This window comes from Octodon degus, unplaced genomic scaffold (genome assembly GCF_000260255.1).
Source record: "Octodon degus isolate 3935 unplaced genomic scaffold, OctDeg1.0 scaffold00255, whole genome shotgun sequence".
NCBI classification, from domain to species: domain Eukaryota; kingdom Metazoa; phylum Chordata; class Mammalia; order Rodentia; family Octodontidae; genus Octodon; species Octodon degus.
This window is the reverse complement of record NW_004524831.1, coordinates 2,539,607-2,558,358: the sequence shown is the minus strand read 5'-3', so window position 1 is coordinate 2,558,358 and position 18,752 is coordinate 2,539,607. Positions and strand designations below refer to the sequence as shown.

The window sequence follows — 18,752 nt, the reverse complement described above, 5'->3', positions numbered from 1 at the left end:
ATACCGATGAATGTCCATTTTGTATCTGTGTATTCAAAGAGGTTGGGATAGATATATAGTTGCATTCTCTTAATGAATGGGATGATTTGTTCTAATGGTGTTTGTAAATGGGATCACAAATCCACATCTTGTACAGCAATTAACCACTAAGAAGAATATATGCAGTGTATTATTTGTTGAAACTGTCCTTCGATATGATTTGAAACTGTCTCATTGCTATCTGTTTGTCAATAAAACTTTGAAAAAAAATAAAATAAAAATAAAAAAAATGCTAAGATGGAGGTGATGTTAATGCATTACCAAGGTAAGAGAAAGTGTTTGTTCTATGGATAACTTCCCGAAATGGCTGTTTATTAAACTCATGCTGAGAAATGCATTGAACTGGGGCATCTACAGGGAGGTGTACATGTGATGTTAATATGACTGGGAAGGAAAATGGGCATGAACTAATTACTTTATAGTTTGTAGACATTGTTTTAAATATTGAAACACTGAATGAGACATTTATATAAAAGTATTGAGGTAGATATAAATTCCTACAGTTAAGATCAGCAAGAATTGGAATGAAAAGGTTCTTGTAAACAGAAAGCGGCAAGTTGGAGTGAATCAGATATGGGAGTATGGGGGATTTTGGAGGGTAGAAAGGATCAGCAAATACAACAGTAAGCTTCTGTAGAAGTCAGATTGTTGTTAGTGTGATAATAAATGAAAGGTTGTCTACTGGCTTCTCCTAAGATTGGGTCTAAGGTCACAGGCCTAAAGAAAGGAGAAGAACTTAATAACAGATGAATATGTCTTCTGTGGCTAGGAATCAGTTCATGTGGTCATTTTTTTAATGAAAGTACAAATTAGAATTAAAACAAAAAATTACAAGTGATACAGAATTTCACTTACAATGTAGTATGAATAATATTTGTAATATTTTAATGAGTTTCACAGTGTTTATTGTAATACATAGTGTTGTCTTCCAACCAGTTATTCATATTACCAGATATATGCATGTAAAGTTGGAAGAAGAAAGAAAATAAAACAAAGAAATGTATAAGAAATTAAGACAAGAAAAAGTACGAACAATTGAAAAAGAATACAAAAAATTAAAACATTAACTGCTTCTTTCCATAAACCAGTAGAAGTGTACAGTACAGTCCTCAAAAGCATCCTGCTTACATACATAGATTTATCTAATTCCTCCCTCCCTCTCATGTCCTTCTTCTCAACTCAGTAACTCCTTTAGAATTAGTTTGTTCCTTTTTACCAGTGTCTATTATACCCTTCAGATTCCAATTTTCTCCTTCAGGTTCTCACACTAAGGAGACAATATGATGTTTGCACATGTGGATCTAATTTATTTCACTTAAGAGTATATTCTCTACTTGCATCCATTCACTGACAATAAATAGTCTCAAATTTATCCTGTTTTATACCTGCATAATATTCCATTGTGTAAAAATACCACATCTTCTTTATTCATTCTTCAAGTGATGGGCATCTTGGTTGTTTCCAGGATTTATTTATCAGAAATTGTGCTGCCATAAACATGGATGCACATATATTGGTTTGGTATGATGCTTTCAGTTCTGGAAAAATACTCAGGAGGGGAATAGTTGGATTGAATGGGATCTCCAATCCTAGCTTTTGAAAGAATCTCTACACTGATTTCCATAGTGGCTGTACCAGTCTGCACTCCCAACAACAGTTCAGGAGGGTTCTTTTTTCTCCACAGCCTCTCCAGCATTTGTTATTGGCTAACTTTTTGATGTTAGCCATTCTTGAGGTGAGATGGAATCTCAGTGTTGTTGTAATTTGCATTGCTCAAATGACCAATGATGTTGTAAATTTTTTCATATATTTTCTTGCCATTTGTATTTCTTCCTCTGACAAGTTTGTATTCATCTCAGATGTCCATTTTTGGATTGGTTTTTTGAATTTGGGGGGCCTGATTTTTAAAATTCTTTATATGTTGTAGATAGAAGGCCTTTGTCTGAGGGACAATTGGCTAGAATTTTTATTCACAGTTTATGAGTTTTCTTTATACTTGTGGGAGATTTTCTTTGAAGTGCAAAAAATTTTCAAACGAGATCACAGTTGTTGATTCTTTAAAGTATTTCTTGTGCAGTGTGATTTTTGTTCACGAAATCTCTACCTACCCCTATGTCTTTAAGATTTCTACCTACATTTTCCTCCAGAAAATTTAGTGTTTCTGTTTTAATATTTGAGCCATTTTGGCTACAGCTTTGTGCATGGTGATAGGCATGTGTCTAGTTTTACCCTTCAGGTTGTGGAAAGCCTGTTTTTCCATCACCATTTATTAAAGAGGTATCTTTCTTCCAATGAATGTGTTTAGGGACTTTATCAAAGATAAAGTGGCTGAGTGTGTTTGCAGTTGTGTCTGTATCTTCTGTTCCACTGATCCTCAGGTCTATCACTATGCCAGTACCATGCTGATTTTATTATAGTACTTTTATAGTATAATTTCAGGTCAGGGATTGTAATACCCCCTGCCTTTCCTTTGTTTCCCAGGATTGTTTTTGATATTCTGGGTCTTTTCTGGTTCCAAAGGAATTTGAGGAAAGTTTGCTCTAGCTCTGTGAGGTACACTAATGGTATTTTAATTGGGCTTGCATTGAGTCTTTATAGAAATTTCAGGAGTATGGACCTTTTCCCAATGTTGGGTCTTCTTATCCAGGAGCATGGATTCCATTTTCTCAAATCCTCTTCAATCTCTTTTCTCAGAGTACCGTAATTTTCACTGTATATATCTTTTATGTATTTTGTGAGATTGATTCCTAAGTATTTTTTGTATGTTATTATGAAAGACGTGGTTTCCCTAATTTCTCTCAGTATGTTAGTTCTTTGTATGCAAAAATGCTACTGATTTTTGAGTGTTGACTTTGTATTTGCTTAATTTGGTTATTAAATCTGCATACCCTTGGTTGAGTTTTGGGGGTCCTCTGTGTAGAGTATCATGTCATCTGCAAATAATGATAATTTTGCTTCTTTTCCAATACTTATTCCACTTATTTGTATCTCTTGTCTAATTGTTCAGGCTAATGTCTCCAGAACTATATTGAATAGCAGTGGAGAGAGTGGATATCCTTGTCTTGTTCCTGATTTTAAAGTGAAGGCCTTCAGTTCTGGTCCATTTAGTGTGATGTTGGCTGTTGGTTTCTCATAGATGATTTTACTGATTCCAATTATCTGTAGAATTTTTAGCATGAATGAGTGTTGAAAATTGTCAAAAGCTTTTTCTACACTTATTGACATGATCTTGTGGTTTTTGTTCTTCATTCTATTGATGTGGTGTATTATATTAGTAGATTTGCAAATGTTGAACCATCCCTGCATTCCTGGAATGAATCCCACTTGGTCATGATATGTAATCTTCTTGATGTTTTTCTGCATTCTACTTGCTAGTATTCTTTTATTTTTTTAGTTGGATCTTTCTCTAGTTTTGAAATCAGAGTAATATTTGCCTCCATGAATGAGTTTGGGGAATTGCCTCCCTTACAATTCATTGAAGAGTTGAATACAAATTGGCATTAAATGTTCTCTAAATTTCTTGTAGAATTCTGCTGTGAATCCATCGGAACCTGAGCTTTTCTTTGTTTGTATGTCTTTATTTACATTCTCAATTTCATTTCTCATCATTGGGTATTCAGAGTTTATATATCTTCTTGACTTAGCTTTGGCATTTCACATGTATCTAGGAAACTGTCCATTTCCTCTGTGTTTTCCATCCTGTGTGAGTAAAGATTTTCAAAATAGCTATTGAAGATCTTCTGAATTTCTCTATGGTCTGTAGTGATTTTACCCTTTTCATTTTTTATTGCATGAATTTTGGGGGGTTTTTCTTTCCTTTTTTGATTAGAATGGCTAGGGGTTTATCAATTTTATTTTTTCTTTCAAAGAAGCAACTGTTTGTTTTGTTTATTCTTTATATTGTGTTTCCTTCTCCAGTGCATTAATTTCTACTCTGATCTTTATAAGACACTGCCTTCTTTGGGCTTTTGGCTTGACTTGCTCTTCTTTTTCTAGGATCTTGAGGTGCAGCATGCAATCATTTATTGGTGCTTGTTCTTTTAGTCTAATGTGTGAATTTACTACTATAAATTTTTCTATTAAGACAGCTTTCATTTCATCCCATATGTTTTAGTAAATTTTATCTTCATTTTCATTTGATTGTAAATATACTGTTTTAATTTCTTCCTTAGTTTCATCTGTGACCCACATGTTGTACAGGAGGTTGTTATTTAATTTCCATGTATTTATGTAGTTTTTGCATTTCTTTTGTCAATAATTTCCAGTTTTATTGCACTGTGATAAGATAGTATGCATGATATAATTTCAATTCCTTTGCATGTACTTAACCGTGCTTTGTGTGGTAGTATACAGTCTATTTTTGAGAATGTCCGAGGTGCAGTTGAGAAGAATATTCATTCTGCTGTTGCTGGGTGAAACACTGTAAAAGTCTCCCAAGTTGATTTCTTCACAAGTTTGATTTAGTTCTGTTATTTCTTTGCTATTTTTTGGCCTAATTGATCTATCTCTTTGTGACAGTGGTGTGTTAAAGTCCTCTATTACTACTGTATTATTACTCATATAATTTTTCATGTCTATTAAAATTTGTCTTATGTAGGAGGGTATTTGCTCCTACATTAGCTGCATATATATTTATTATTGTTATCTCTTCCTCTTGCAATTTTCTCTTAACAAGTATGTAGTGACCTTCTTTATCTCTTTGAATCATTTTTGGTTTGATGTTAATATTGTCAGCAACCAGCATAGCTACCCCTCCTTTTTTTCTAATTTCCTGTGGCATGGAAGATTATTTTCTCTCCTTTGACTTTTAGTCTGTGAATTTCCTTTTGAGTGAAATGTGTTTCTTGTATGCAGTATATTGTTGAATTTTGTTTCATAATTGACTCTGCTACTCTGTTTCTTTTAATTGGTGAATTGAGGCCATTTACATTGGTGGTTATAACTGGCACATATTGGCTTATCCTTCCCATGTTATTGTCCTGTTATAGGTTCTGTGAATTTTCCCTCTTTTTAATTGCTTGCTCTATTTGGTGGTTCCTTTCTGTTGTTCTTAAAGCTGTGATCACTTTTGTCTCTTTCTAGAATATTTGTCAGTACTCTTTGTAGGTTTTATTTGGAGGTCATGTTTTTCTTTAATTGTTTTTTCTCAAGGATCTTATTTTGACATTGAATTTGATAGATAATTTTGAAGGGTATATCCATCTGGGTAAGAAGTTATTTTGTTTCAGGACCTAAAATACTTCACTCCAAGCTCTTCTTGATTTGATGGTTTGTGTTGAGAAATCTACTGTGTTTCTGATGGGCTTTGCATTGTAGGTGATCTGTTTCTTCTCTCTAGCAGTTTTTCATATTCTGTTCTTTTGCAGAATTTCTGAGATCTTGATTATCATGTCCCTATGTGCAGATTTATTGTGATTATGGCTGTATGGAGTTCTACATGCCTTGCTTATTTGTATGTGAGGTTCTTTCTCATGTTTGGAAAATTTTCTGCTAGTGCCTGGAAAAAAATTGTCTTTTTGTGCCATGTGTGCTGTCTCCTGCTGCTTCGTTGACACCTAATATTCTTATATTATTTTTTTGCATCATCTTGTAGCTGCTGAATTGTTATTTCCTGTATACTTGTTAGTTTTAAGAGATCTTTTATTTCACATTCATTATCTGCCACAGTGTCTTTGAGGGCTGAAAGTCTATTTTCAGTTTCATTCAAGCAGCTTTATACATTTTCAATGAAGTTCTTAATATCCTGGATATCTGTTTGAATCTGTTTCATGCATTGTAATTTTTTCCTGTATTGTTCATTCAGTGTTTCCATCATTTTTCTGTTCTCCTCTCTTTTTCTTTCTATATCTTCTTTAGCTGTGCTGAGTCATTCTTTCGTGATTGTGGTTCTTTCTTTTTGGATCTGAAAGATTATTTCTGCTCGTATTTCTTCTATAGCCTGATGGACTACTTTCTTTGCTTCAGTTGCTATCATTTCAGAGATTGCAAGCATACGATTTCCAGTTTCTTGTATATCTTTGTCTCCTGGGTTTGTTCTGGGTGGGCTAGAGGATTGAGATTGCCTTTTGCTCCTGCATTTTGGCATTTTTTAATCTCCCAGTAATCACCCAGAGTCTCACAGGCTATTCAGATTCTGCCAAAGTTCTTAAATGCCACAGGAAAACCCTGCAGCTGCTTGTGCTGGGCCCACACATCACAGCTCTCCTGCATCCCACAGGCTACTCAGGGTCCTCCCAAGTATGTAAAAGTTTGGAAAGGCACCAGCAGAAGCTCCATGCCTGCGGGCTTGGGGCTAAGGAAGGTCATAGCTTTTCAGAGTCCCACAGGCTTTCCAGAGTCCGCCAAAGTTCTTAAAAGTTGCCAGGAAAGCTGCCAGGCCTACTGTCACTTGGCCCATAGATTACAGCTCTCCTCACTAATTCATTTTGAAACAAAATTAGAAATTAGGAAACTAGTTGTGTTGTTGGTTTAAAAGTAGGGTGCACATTCTCACTGATTTAGTACGGAAAGGGGTTTCACTTGGATAGAAAAAATTTCTAGATGTTTGATCTTTTGCATTATAGAGGGAGTCAACTCAAACATTTTACCCTGAGCTACATATCCACTCGAATTTTTTATTGTTTCAGACCAAATCTAACTCAATTGCCCAGGCATGGAAGAAATTTTGAGAGATCCCACCTTTTGAATGTTGGATGTCTGGAGCTAAGCAGGGAAGCTTAATATTATCATTGTTTCTTCTTAGAAGAAACAATTTCCCCTCCCTTGATAATACATTAAAATCACCTCCATCTTTCTCAGCATTTTAAACTCTATGGAAACCCTCACTTAAATAGTTTAATGGTAAACAAAAATTTGTTAGTTAACTTATAAATAAGGCAGATCTGGGCCATCTTGCTAGTTTAAGATTGGGATTCCTAAATCACCATGACTGACCAAGACTTCAGTGCTTGGGTAAAGTAAACAGCACTGAGGCATGGAGGTACATGCCTTTAACATCATCTGCTTAGGAAACTGAGTAGTATTAAATTACCAAGCCCAGTCTGGATACTGATCAAGATCATTTTTCAATGAGAAATAAATATTTGAGCTCTCATCTCTAAACTTAGTTGTCTAATATGCATGATTTAAGTTACTGGTAATGAGGAGAAAATGAAATTATTCAGTGCAAAGCTTACTATTAATTTTGAAATTTACTCATTTTTTACTCATTTTTTAAACATGGTGCATGGTACAATACTTCTTCATGTTGGTAGATAATAGTAGAGAGTCACTGCACATGAAATGTGAATAACCCATGATTTATAGTGTGTTCTATTCAATAACATACATGAGATATTTTGTGTTTTATAATGAATTTGGCTTTGCATTACATAAATTTGCCCAAATAGAGATCTAGGTATTTGTACTGAACGAGTTTATAGTTTCAAGGTGTAGCCACGATGCTTCCTTATATTCTGTGCCTTTCCAGTACATTTTCTCTTCCATTATATTTCAGTTAATGAAGATATTTTTTTCTTTCACACTTAAGTAGTGTCTTTCAATGCATTCCCTCAGCTATTCATATAGTCCTCTGTAGAACATGACACTCACCACATAGTGTCCTTTTTGGATGTTGTATTAATGTTTTTCCTGAGCAAGCAATTCTGAGAACAGTATAATCCTATATGAAAAAGGGTAAAATATTGTGGGATTTTTTTGTTTTGTTTTGATTTTTTAAATTATTATTATAAAGAGTTGCCTCACTCTGGTCACACTAATTGGGTTATATCACTAGAACAAGACAATAGAATGGAAACTTACAATGGAAGGACACATGGTTGAGTAGTTAGAAAATAAGAGACAAAACATGTGCAAGATTAAAGGCAAATGTTCCATTTCAGTTTTATTTTATGGTTATATGGAACTTTTCTTATGCTTTAACCTTAGATCATCATTTGCCTTTCTATACTAGAATTACTGTACCTGCAAGCACTTGAAGTTTCAGACTTGTAGCTCTACACTATTATCATGAACTTATGAAAGCTTACAGTTCCTATAAGCAGGACATATTGTATTTTTAAAATTTTTTATTATTTTTAATGAGAAAGCAATAGCAATGAGACAGTTTCAAAATGGGTTAGTAGGACGGTTACAATAATTAATACACTGCATATTGTCTTCATAGTAGTTATTCAGAGTACAAGATGCAGACATGATATCTTGTCTAAATATTAGTACAAATCTTTCTTCCCATTGAAATAAGAGAAAGTAGCTCTATATCTATCCTATTTTGTATATACATGTACTTTTTTCAGTATAAAATGATCCTTCACTTATATCCCCCTTTTTTGTTTTGTTTTGTCAGAGATGGGTGTTCCATTGCTGTTAGAGAAGATGTGTTTGGAGAAGTCTTTAAAGGACCTTTTCATATTTGATGCCAGTTCAAATATTGTAGGTACTTGAATTCAGCAAAATAACCCAATATAGTCCAATAGTCCATAATAGTAGTGCGTTATCAGCAGAACTGGCAATTGTTAGAAGTTGTTGACTTGAGCCTTTTATAGCTCAACATATTAATATGGAATTACATTTTGTACTTCATTGTTATACTTTTCTGCTTAATGGTTAAGACCAAGTTAAAGCAAAACCTATATAACTAAAAATGTAACTTTTGTATTTGTAAAGGTCAGTCAAATCCTCTAAAGATTTGCCCTGAAACCACGTTCAGAACCTTGTAGATCTTTTGTCAGTTTGTCAGCCATCTGGATGAGTCATGGCCATTGCTTGACTAATTTGCTCTCTATGAAAGCCTGAGAGAATTTTTTCTCTCTAGGTGACTCTCCTTAGGCACATTATACATTATTGATCACTTTCCTTGATGGTCCCATAATCTTCTTGAACAGAAAATTTGGTACACCACTGAGTTACGGAATGTCACAGCACAGGTTCTCTTACGTCCTGAGTCCTCACTGACCTTGAAGGGCTAGGGCCAACATATTGGCTATCCTTGTAGCCATTCTTTTTCTCTAATTTTTGTCAAGCAGGACATATTGTAGAATAGATTCTTTTATCCTCCTGAAATCATAAACTTCACTTGTATATGATATGGGAGTTCTTTGTGATTCAACTGATAGAGAAATTTAATATATTCCTATTTTTCACATCTAAAATGGGACAAAATGCACACTGTCTTCAGAGAGAGATCTGGATTACTGTAGTTGGCCCTCCACTCCACTGGGACATTTTAGTTCATTAATTTTTCATATGTCCTTAGATGTGTCCATATAATATGTCTCCATTAATTCTGTTGATCATGGAGACTGAATTGTGGTGCACTCTCCAAGAGCATTGTGTACAACAGCCATGTCTTCATGAGCTGGCCTAGGAAGTCCTAGGAAGTGAAGGACACAATGAGAAAATTCAAGAGTATAAAGACAAGAAAACACAATATGAGGACCAACTATTTTTAAATATATTGAGATGGAATTCATATATTATACCGGGTCAACATTTTTAGGAATAATTTGCTAGTCTTTAATATTGTGCTATGTGAACATCTACACAATCTGGCAGGTAATCTTTATGAACTCATTTGACCCTATATGTACCAGTGTCTTTGGTACATAATGAAGAAAGTCTACATCAGCTTATATAAATACTATGAGAAGCTTACCATCTCCTTTAGCCATAAGATTAAGTATGACTTTGTGACCAAATGTCTGATTGTATAGAAATTGTCCCAGCTCTTTAAAGAACATATGCTTAGGGACACAGGTTTTGGGGATGACCTAGAAAAGTTACAGAGTTATAGTGTCCCAGATTTGTAACTCATGTGGATGAAGCATGCACAGGGTGATGTGTCTCAAGCAAAGACAAATGAATAGCAGTGATTTTACCCACAACATTTCTTCCAACATTTGTACTATTTTCTTTCTGTTCCTAGAACAAGCTCTTTATCTCTGGAGAAAAGAACTATGTATGTAGTCATTCTACTGAATTCTGACACTGTCTTAAGTTAAAGTCTGAATTTGCAGGTGTGATTCTGAAGTTCCACTAGAACTCTTACACCTTATACTGGTCAAACTTGTGTTGCAGTCTAACCTCCTTTTACTCATCCTGGTCTAGGAAACATTATCATAATCTACCCTCCTGTTCTTGTTTTCTAATTTCTGGAATGAATCATAGGATTCAGGACAATGGCTAATTCATGTGCATAGAGAACAGTGGAAGAAAAGAGTGGACCTTAAGTGTTCTGTCTGGAGATCTCAAAATCTTTATACATCTAAGTATTGTCGAACCCTAACATTTTGCTTAAAATATAGTTAAGGGATTTTGAAGTAGATTTTGGTTTGCAAAAATTTAATTAGCTTTTTGTCTTTGATTAATTCAATGTGAGTTCTCTTTTCCTTTTTCATAGATTAAATGGGAAGACTCAATATTTCAATGGACTAGATAATAAGCAACAAAATTGCTTTTACAATTTCAGCTTTTGAACATTATTTGATCTTTCTGTATGTCAGTTATATGCTACTGAGAAGCTACCAGAGTTGCCCAGACTTTGAGCATATTTTCATACAAAGAACACAGTTTTCCCCTGGGAGTTCTCCAAGGTCTTAAAGGCTGTTGGGACACACTCCCTAGGATATGGCCCAATGTAAAAATTCATGTGTTTTTTCCCTAGTTTCTGTGGTTTAACAGGCCATAAAGAAAAGTCACAAGTTATTAGTATGCTTCTATATTGTCATCATATGTCCTGTAACAGAGGTTTCAATGACTAACAAAATTAAAGGAAGTGAATCTTAGTGCAGTTATACTTTTTGAAAAAAGAAAGGACATTCTAAAATGCTGCGTATTTTTGATAGATATAAACAAATTGGTCAATAAAAATGTGGCAGAGTCAAGTAGTTTTTATTTTCTTTATTTTTTAATTGATCAAGTTTATTGGTACATTTGAGTATACATAATTTAGGTATATATAATGATAATATACATCATAGGGAATTTATATCTATATGTGATATATCTTGATTTATCTCCATTCCATTACCCTCCCTTTAACTCCACTTCTTCTCTTTATAAAAGCTTAGTTTTCCTATTTATGTCTTTTCTCCTTTTGTTCCCGCTTCACCCTTCTTCCTCACACTTCTCTAGTTCCCTTTCCATTTGAACATTTTCTCCCTATTTCACAATATCTATTATAAATTTTCATCCTTGTTTACAGTTTCAATTTCTCTCACAAAGAAAAATATAGTTTCACACATGGGTGTCTGATTTATTTCACTTAAGAGTCTTGTTTCAAAGTGCATCCATTTACTAAAAATGACTCAAGTATCTTTCCATATGGTTGAGTAGTATTCTTTTGTATTAAAAAGAAATCATCTTTTTTCCCATTCATCAGTAGATAGCCATTATCTGTTTCCAAGATTTAACTCTTACAAACTGTGCTGCTGTAAATATTGGTATGCATATATCACTGTGGTACAATGCTTTTAAATTTTTAGGGAAAGTACCAGGAAGTGGAATAACTGGGTCCCATGGAACCTCTAGTCCTATGTTCTTTGAGGAATCTCAACAATAATTTTCACAGTCCTGTACCAGCCTACAATGCCACCAACAGTTGGGAAAATGTTCCTTTTTGCCCACAGCCCCTCCAGAATTATTGGTTGAATTCTTGATAATAGCCATTCTTTGTGAATTGAGATAGAACTTTCTTCTATCATATTTCATTGTTCCTATTTTAATATTTAGATTTTTGAAAAATTTTAGTTTTAAGTAATACATGGTGAAAGATAGGGATCTAGTTTTGATCTTCAGCATGTGGAAAGCCAGCTCTTCTAGCAGGATTTATTAAAGATGCTATTTTTCTTCCAGTGAACATGTTTGATTTTTTTTCAAAGATGAGGTGGCTGAGTATAGCCAGATTTTTTCCTACATCATGTAATCTAGTCTATTGGTCTTAGAGTCAGTATTTTTGTTTTGTTTTGTTTTACTTTTCTTTTTATTTGCAAGTACCATGCTGCTTTTATCACTGTCGCTTTGTAATACAGTTTCATGTCAGAGACTGTGATGTCCCCTTCTTTGCCTTTGTTGCCTTGATTTGCCTTTGGTATTCTATGCTTATTCTGGTTCCAAATAAATTTTAGGATTGTGTTCTCTAATTCTGTGAGATATATTATTGAAATTTTATTAGGATTGCATTAAATCTGTGTAACAATTTTGAGACCATGCTAATTTCCACTAAGAATAAGGGATATCCATTTTCTGAAATTCTTTTTGATCTTTTTGAGAGCACTATAGTTTTTCAATGTAGAAGTGTATTGATTGATCAGATTTATTCTTAGGTATTTCATCTTTCTGGATAGTTTTGTGAAAGGTGTCATTTCCTTTATTTCTCTCTGTGAGATTCTTTTTTGTGTAGATAAAGGCTGTTGAGTTATGAGCATTGAATTTGTGTCCAGCTATACTGCTAAATTTTATGCTGCTAAATCTAGAAGTATCTTGTTGAAGTTTATAAGGTTTTCTATATAGAGTATTGTGTCATCTGCAAATAGTGTAAATTTGACTTCTTTTCTATGGTTATTCCTTTTATTTCTCTGTCTTGTCTAATTGTTCTGACTAATGTTTCCAGGACTATTTTAAATAAGAGTCATAACAGACCATCCTTATCCTCTTCCTTATTTTAGAGTTAAAGCTTTCAGGTTTTGTTTATTCAATATGGTGTTGTTTGTTGATGTATCATAATGAATTTTATCAGATTGAGATAAATCCATCTATTCCAATTGTCTGTGTGGTTTTTACATGAGTAGGTGTTTGACTTTATCCAGTGTTGTTTTTTTCTTAGTCTATTGAGGTAATCACATGTTTTTTGTCCCTGGTTCTGTTAACATGGTGGATAACATTGATCACTCTGCATATGCTGAACTCCTACAGTCCTGGGATGAGTTGTACTAGATCATGATGTATAATCTTCTTGAAGATTTGTTACCTTGTTTTCCAGGGTCTTATTAGAGACATTTGCATCTACATTCAATAGGGAGATTGGCGTCTTCTTTGATTGTATCCTCTCATTTTGGTACTAAGTTAATGCATGCTTCCAGGAATATATTTGGAAGTATTATTTCCCTTTAAATGTCATGAAAGCATTTAGGAAGTAGTGGCATTAGATCTTCTCTATAATTCTTGTAGAATTCAGTCATGAATTCATTAGGATCTGAGCTCTTCTTTCTTCTTAGGTTTTCATTGAGTGATACTGGGTTATTTAGAATTTTTATATCTTCTTGATTCAGCTTTGGTAATTCATATGTATCTAGAGATCTGTCCATTTTACCTGTATTTTCCATACTATTAGAATACATATTCTTAGGGTCCAGGAGACAGCTCAATAGAATAAGCACTTGCCAGAAATCACAAAGTCCTGAGTTCAATCCCTTGTACTGCAAAACAAAAACAAAAACAAAAACAAAAACAAAACAAAACAAAAAACCAGAATACAGGTTCTCAATGTAGGTTGTGGTAATCTTCTGGATTTCTGTGACCTTTTTATACAACCAGTAATACTGTTGTGCTATTGCTGTAGCAGTGAGTTGCAGTCTAGTATCTGAAATGCTGTGTGAAAATATGTGCATATTCATGAGTTTGTTTGCCAAGACAAGGAGTTAATATTTGAAGGAATCAAGCCCAGTTCAGCTTTCACAAAAAGAGTTCAGATATTTCCAGGTGTGTATTTCAACGTATTTTCAATAAATATATCTGTGATTACTTAGGAGCCAGTAACCTTGGAAGATGTTGCTGTGAATTTCACCTTGGAGGAGTGGGCTTTTCTGAATTCATCCCAAAAGAAGCTCTACAGAGATGTGATGTGGGAAACATTTAGGAATATGACTGCTATACGTAAGTATGACATTCTTTTCTTATTTATGCAGTGAGAGAGCATTGTTTCTTGCTCATTGATGGTGATGTATTAAATATAGTGTGAGAACATTCTGAAGAATGTGTCAGTTCTGTTTTCATTTATACCATGAATCTAACTGCTATCTGGTAATTGTTGTTTAATGATGTAGCACCTTTTGTATTTCTATGGCTGTGATTCAGGAAGAACCTTGGACAAACAGAAAATTGAAGAACAATACAAAAATACCTCAAGAAATCAAAGGTAATTTGCATTCACAAGGGAAATGAATATTTCCTAACTGTTGATATGTGAACAGAAATATTACAATCAAGGAAACTAAGCAAGTAGGGCTATGTTCACATAAATTAATCTCATAAAAAATTCTGGTATACATATAGATTAATGTTCTGTCATCTGACACTGAATACAGAAATATTCAAATATGGGAAACTAACTTGATAGAGATACATTATAACAAGCAACATTATCTCATATATCACTATATAAAATTCTTTCATGATCAACATTGTGACAATATATGAATTTACATTTAAATATTATATACAGGTATATAAGAAATAAATAAATGTTGAACTATGACAGAAACTCACCTTCAAGTTATCTATTTATGTTTGCTAATGTGGAAGAAATATCCAAAAGGCAAATTAATGCCAGTGTAGTAGTAGATGTTTTCAAAAAATCCTCCAGAAAAATGGGTGTATTCATGTTTTAAAGTTCGTATAAGGCAGCCATATACATTGTTGGTAGGAATATAAAATAAACCATTTTGATAATCAATATACTGATATCTCAAATGTAATGATACGAGTTTGCATATCATCCAGGCAAACCTCCCTGTGTATATTTTGGAACAATTTAAAATTACTGCATATTAGTTTGACATGCATATTTATGCTCAAAGTAGGGTGTCATGGGTATACCCAATACCTAAATTCTAGAAATAATTCACAATCCCTAAGTCCCCCCAGCAGCCTAGATTTCTACCATGGAATGCATGGAAAAAGAGCTTGTGGGACGGGCTCATAGTGGTGCCTTCTTATAATTCCAGCACTCTCTCATGCTGAGTGAGCCATGTAACAGCATGAACTTCCTTCTCATCAAATTAGTTTTCAGGGAGATACTCTAAATAAGAAAAAATATATATATAAATGTAATTTACTGCTATAATCTTTAATTCTCAGCACAAAAAGAATGTGTTATACCTTTAGCCCTAAAGAAGAATGTCATATTTTTTGACATAACAGAAAGAACAGTTGGGACTACATCTCATAATAATATTAAATGAAATAAACCTATACACGTTTCCTCTTATGTGAGATGCTAAAATTTAAATTAGGGAGTACAGTTAAGAAGTGATACAGTACAGAAAAACTGATTTGTTGGAAATGGAAAAGATGATCAGGTCAAGGAGAGAAAAAGAGAATAGGTGGGGAAAAAGGTGTTAAAACAAACAGTGTGTAATTTATATACATATCAATGACATCAATGAAACAGATCTTATATATTAAAAATATTTATCAGTTTAAAATCCCCAAATAAATAATATCCTTTGGGAAATGGGTGCTTTGGAGATATCCTCCATGGCATGCAACCAATTCATTCTTACAAGATTTTAGCAGCATTAACACAAAACCGGTCCTGGTAAATAATTGACATGGAAACCTATTTATTGTGATTGATTTTTTTGTCTTTTCAGTAATGAAAAAGCAGCAAAATGGTATCCATATAAATCTTGGAATCAATATGGAAACATATTCCTTTGGTCTCCAGCTGCTAATGTGGACATGAAACAAGCTTCTTTAATTCCAGCTGAAAGCCTTGCTTGTACAAGACCTCTGACTGGTCATTTAGCACAAAATTTGCCCATTTTACCTCACATTGGCCTGAAGGCAGATTACTTGGCATTACATGACAAGGTAAATAAATGTAATGAGCACGGAGAAAGTTGCAGTGATTTCCAGTACTTTCTGAAGTATACAATGACAAAGACTAGAGAGAAATCCAGTCAATATGAGCAATGTAAAACAACCTGCTCTGAAAATAATGAAAAAGCTAACCCTGGAGAGAAGACCACTTTAGGTCAAAAAAGTGTGAAAGCCATCAGCAATCCCAGTGATGTTCAAATCTATGAAAATATTTACACTGGTAAGAATCCATATATATGCAAACAGTGTGGAAAAAGATTTCTTGATAAGCCTGCATTTCATAGACATAGACGAACACACACTGGTGAAAGACCCTATGTGTGTAAGGAGTGTGGGAAAGCATTCAGTTCACATAGTAATTGTCAAAGACATAAAAGAATTCACACTGGGGAGAAACCATATGTATGTAAGCACTGTGGAAAAGCATTTACTACAAAGAATTATTATAACATACATGAAAAAATTCACACAGGAGAAAATCCTTATGCTTGTAAGCAATGTGGGAAAGCATTCACTATGCAGATTACCTGTAACCTACATGAAAGAATTCACATTGGCGAGAAACCCTACGCATGTAAGCAATGTGGGAAAGCTTTCAGCAGACACAGTAACTGTAAAATACATGAAAGAATTCACACAGGAGAAAAACCCTATGTATGTAAAGAGTGTGGAAAATCCTTTCATTTTCATAGTACCTGTCGACGCCATGAAAAAATTCACACTGGGGAGAAATCTTATGTGAGTAAAGAATGTGGAAAAGCATTCAGCACACATAGTCACTGCCAAAGACATGAAAGAACTCACACTGGGGAGAAACCATATGTCTGTAAACAATGTGGGAAAGCATTCACTACATACCGTTTTTGTCAAATACATGAAAAATCTCACACTGGGGAGAAACCATATGTGTGCAAGGAATGTGGAAAAGCATTCACTAGAAAGAGTTCTTATAATATACATGAAAAAAGTCACACAGGAGAGAAACCTTATTTGTGCAAGCAGTGTGGAAAAGCATTTACTACAAAGAGTTACTATACCATACATGAAAAAATTCACACAGGGGAAAAACCTTATGTTTGCAAGAAATGTAAGAAGGCATTTCCTACACACAAGGATTGTCAAAGACATGGGAGAACTCACAGTGGGGAGAAACCTTATGTTTGCAAGGAATGTGGAAAAGCATTCACTACACACAAATATTGTCAAAGACATGAAAGAATTCACACTGGGGAGAAACCTTATGTTTGTAAGCAATGTGGAAAAGTATTAACTACAAAGAGTTCCTATAACATACATAATAAAGTTCACACAGGGGAGAAAGCTTACATGTGCAAGCACTGTGGAAAAGCATTCTCTACACACCAATCCTGTCAAATACATGAAAGTACTCACACTGGGGAGAAACCATATGTGTGCAAGGAATGTGGAAAAGCATTCACTAGAAAGAGCTCTTATAACATACATGAAAAAGGTCACACAGGGGAGAAACCTTATGTGTGTAAACAATGTGGAAAGGAATTCACTACACACAAATATTGTCAAAGACATGAAAGAATTCACACAGGTGAGAAGCCCTATGAATGTAAGCCATGTGGAACAAAATTTGCTAAGTCCTCATGTTACATACATTGATATCATAATTCTTTGTAGGAACTATGCATTTGTAGTCTTTGCTATAAAAATTGACATTTTTGTGTAATCCATTGGTCTTTGAACTTACTGTATAATATCTTTTTTACTTTAAAAGGTATATTTCTAAATTAGTAAAAATTGTGTTTTAAATGACTACAGTTAGGAGATAAATTCATGAGTTAAATGGTAATTTGTTGCTTTAATTGAGGATTTATATTCTCATATGCAAAATGTATAACATCACCACTGTAAAAATAATATAAAAGTTGAGAAGTTAGCTGGATAAAACAAAATTCTATTAAACATTAAAAGGTAAGACACATATATGAAAAAGCCTAAAAGGAACATTCTCAAAGTAATTCAACTGATTGTTTTTAAAAATTATTGAATTGACAAATAAAAGTATTTTGTATGAATAGCATACAACAGATTTTTTCCCAACTCAGCCCTCCCAGAGGGTGGGGCTGGCACTGCATATGGTACTGGGGATAGAACCAGTAGGTCCCATGTACTTGCCTAAACTTGCCTAAACAGGCACTTTACAATGCTGAGCTATCTCGCCAGCCAGCATACAGCAGATTTTGATGTGATACATTATGTAAAGACTAAGTCAAGCCATTTGACCTATGAATTTCTCACATACTTAATCCTCTTTTTTGTATAATATCTTATAATTAAACAAGGGGGAGTCCTAGCCCAGATCCGGTGAGTGTGAGGAGAGCTTCCTGCTACCCTGCGCCAGCAGGACCAGTCCCAGCCCAGGCGCAGAGTAGGCTGGACCCTCTCCCAGCCGCTTGGGCCACCCCCCACCACTCTGCAGTGCCTCCCACACCCCACCCACAGAGTAGGATATTCTGCCTAGTTCCGGGAGCCCCCGGACCCAGTCCTAGCCCAGGTCTGGTGAGTGTGCAGAGAGCTTCCTGCTACCCTGCGCCGGTGGGACCAGTTCCAGCCCAGGCGCAGCGTGGGCCGGACCCTATCCCAGCCCCTTGGGCCGCCCCCCACCACTCCGCAGTGCCTCCCCCACCCCGCCTGCTGAATAGGATTATCTGCTGAGTTCTGGGAGCCCCCAGACCCAGTCCTAGCCCAAGTCTGGTGAGTGTGCAGAGAGCTTCCTCTTCCTCCAACTTCACCTTACCCCCTCCAGGCACAGCTCAGGCCTGGCATACAAGCCTGAGGTGTAATCCTGCAGCTGCAACCTCCACAGGGGAGAGTGTAGAGAATAGATCCAACCAGCTATTCCAGGAGCAGAACATCTCGCCACA

The 18,752-nt window shown here is 34.9% G+C and overlaps 1 protein-coding gene across 2 annotated transcripts in view; it reads left to right on the top strand.

Annotated features, from left to right (window-relative positions):
* The window catches only part of LOC101589520 (zinc finger protein 709-like), a 26,580-nt gene extending 8,416 nt beyond the window's left edge, over positions 1-18,164 (top strand). The window contains exons 2-4 of one of the 2 annotated variants that reach the window (XM_023706406.1): positions 13,782-13,908; positions 14,110-14,170; positions 15,627-18,164. In XM_023706406.1, the coding sequence (XP_023562174.1) occupies positions 13,782-13,908; positions 14,110-14,170; positions 15,627-17,487 (2,049 nt within the window). In that variant the 3' untranslated portion in view covers positions 17,488-18,164. Of the gene's footprint in view, positions 1-13,781; positions 13,909-14,109; positions 14,171-15,626 lie in introns of those variants that run through there. The other variant, XM_023706407.1, reaches the window with a different exon arrangement.
* The last annotated feature ends 588 nt before the right edge of the window (positions 18,165-18,752 follow it).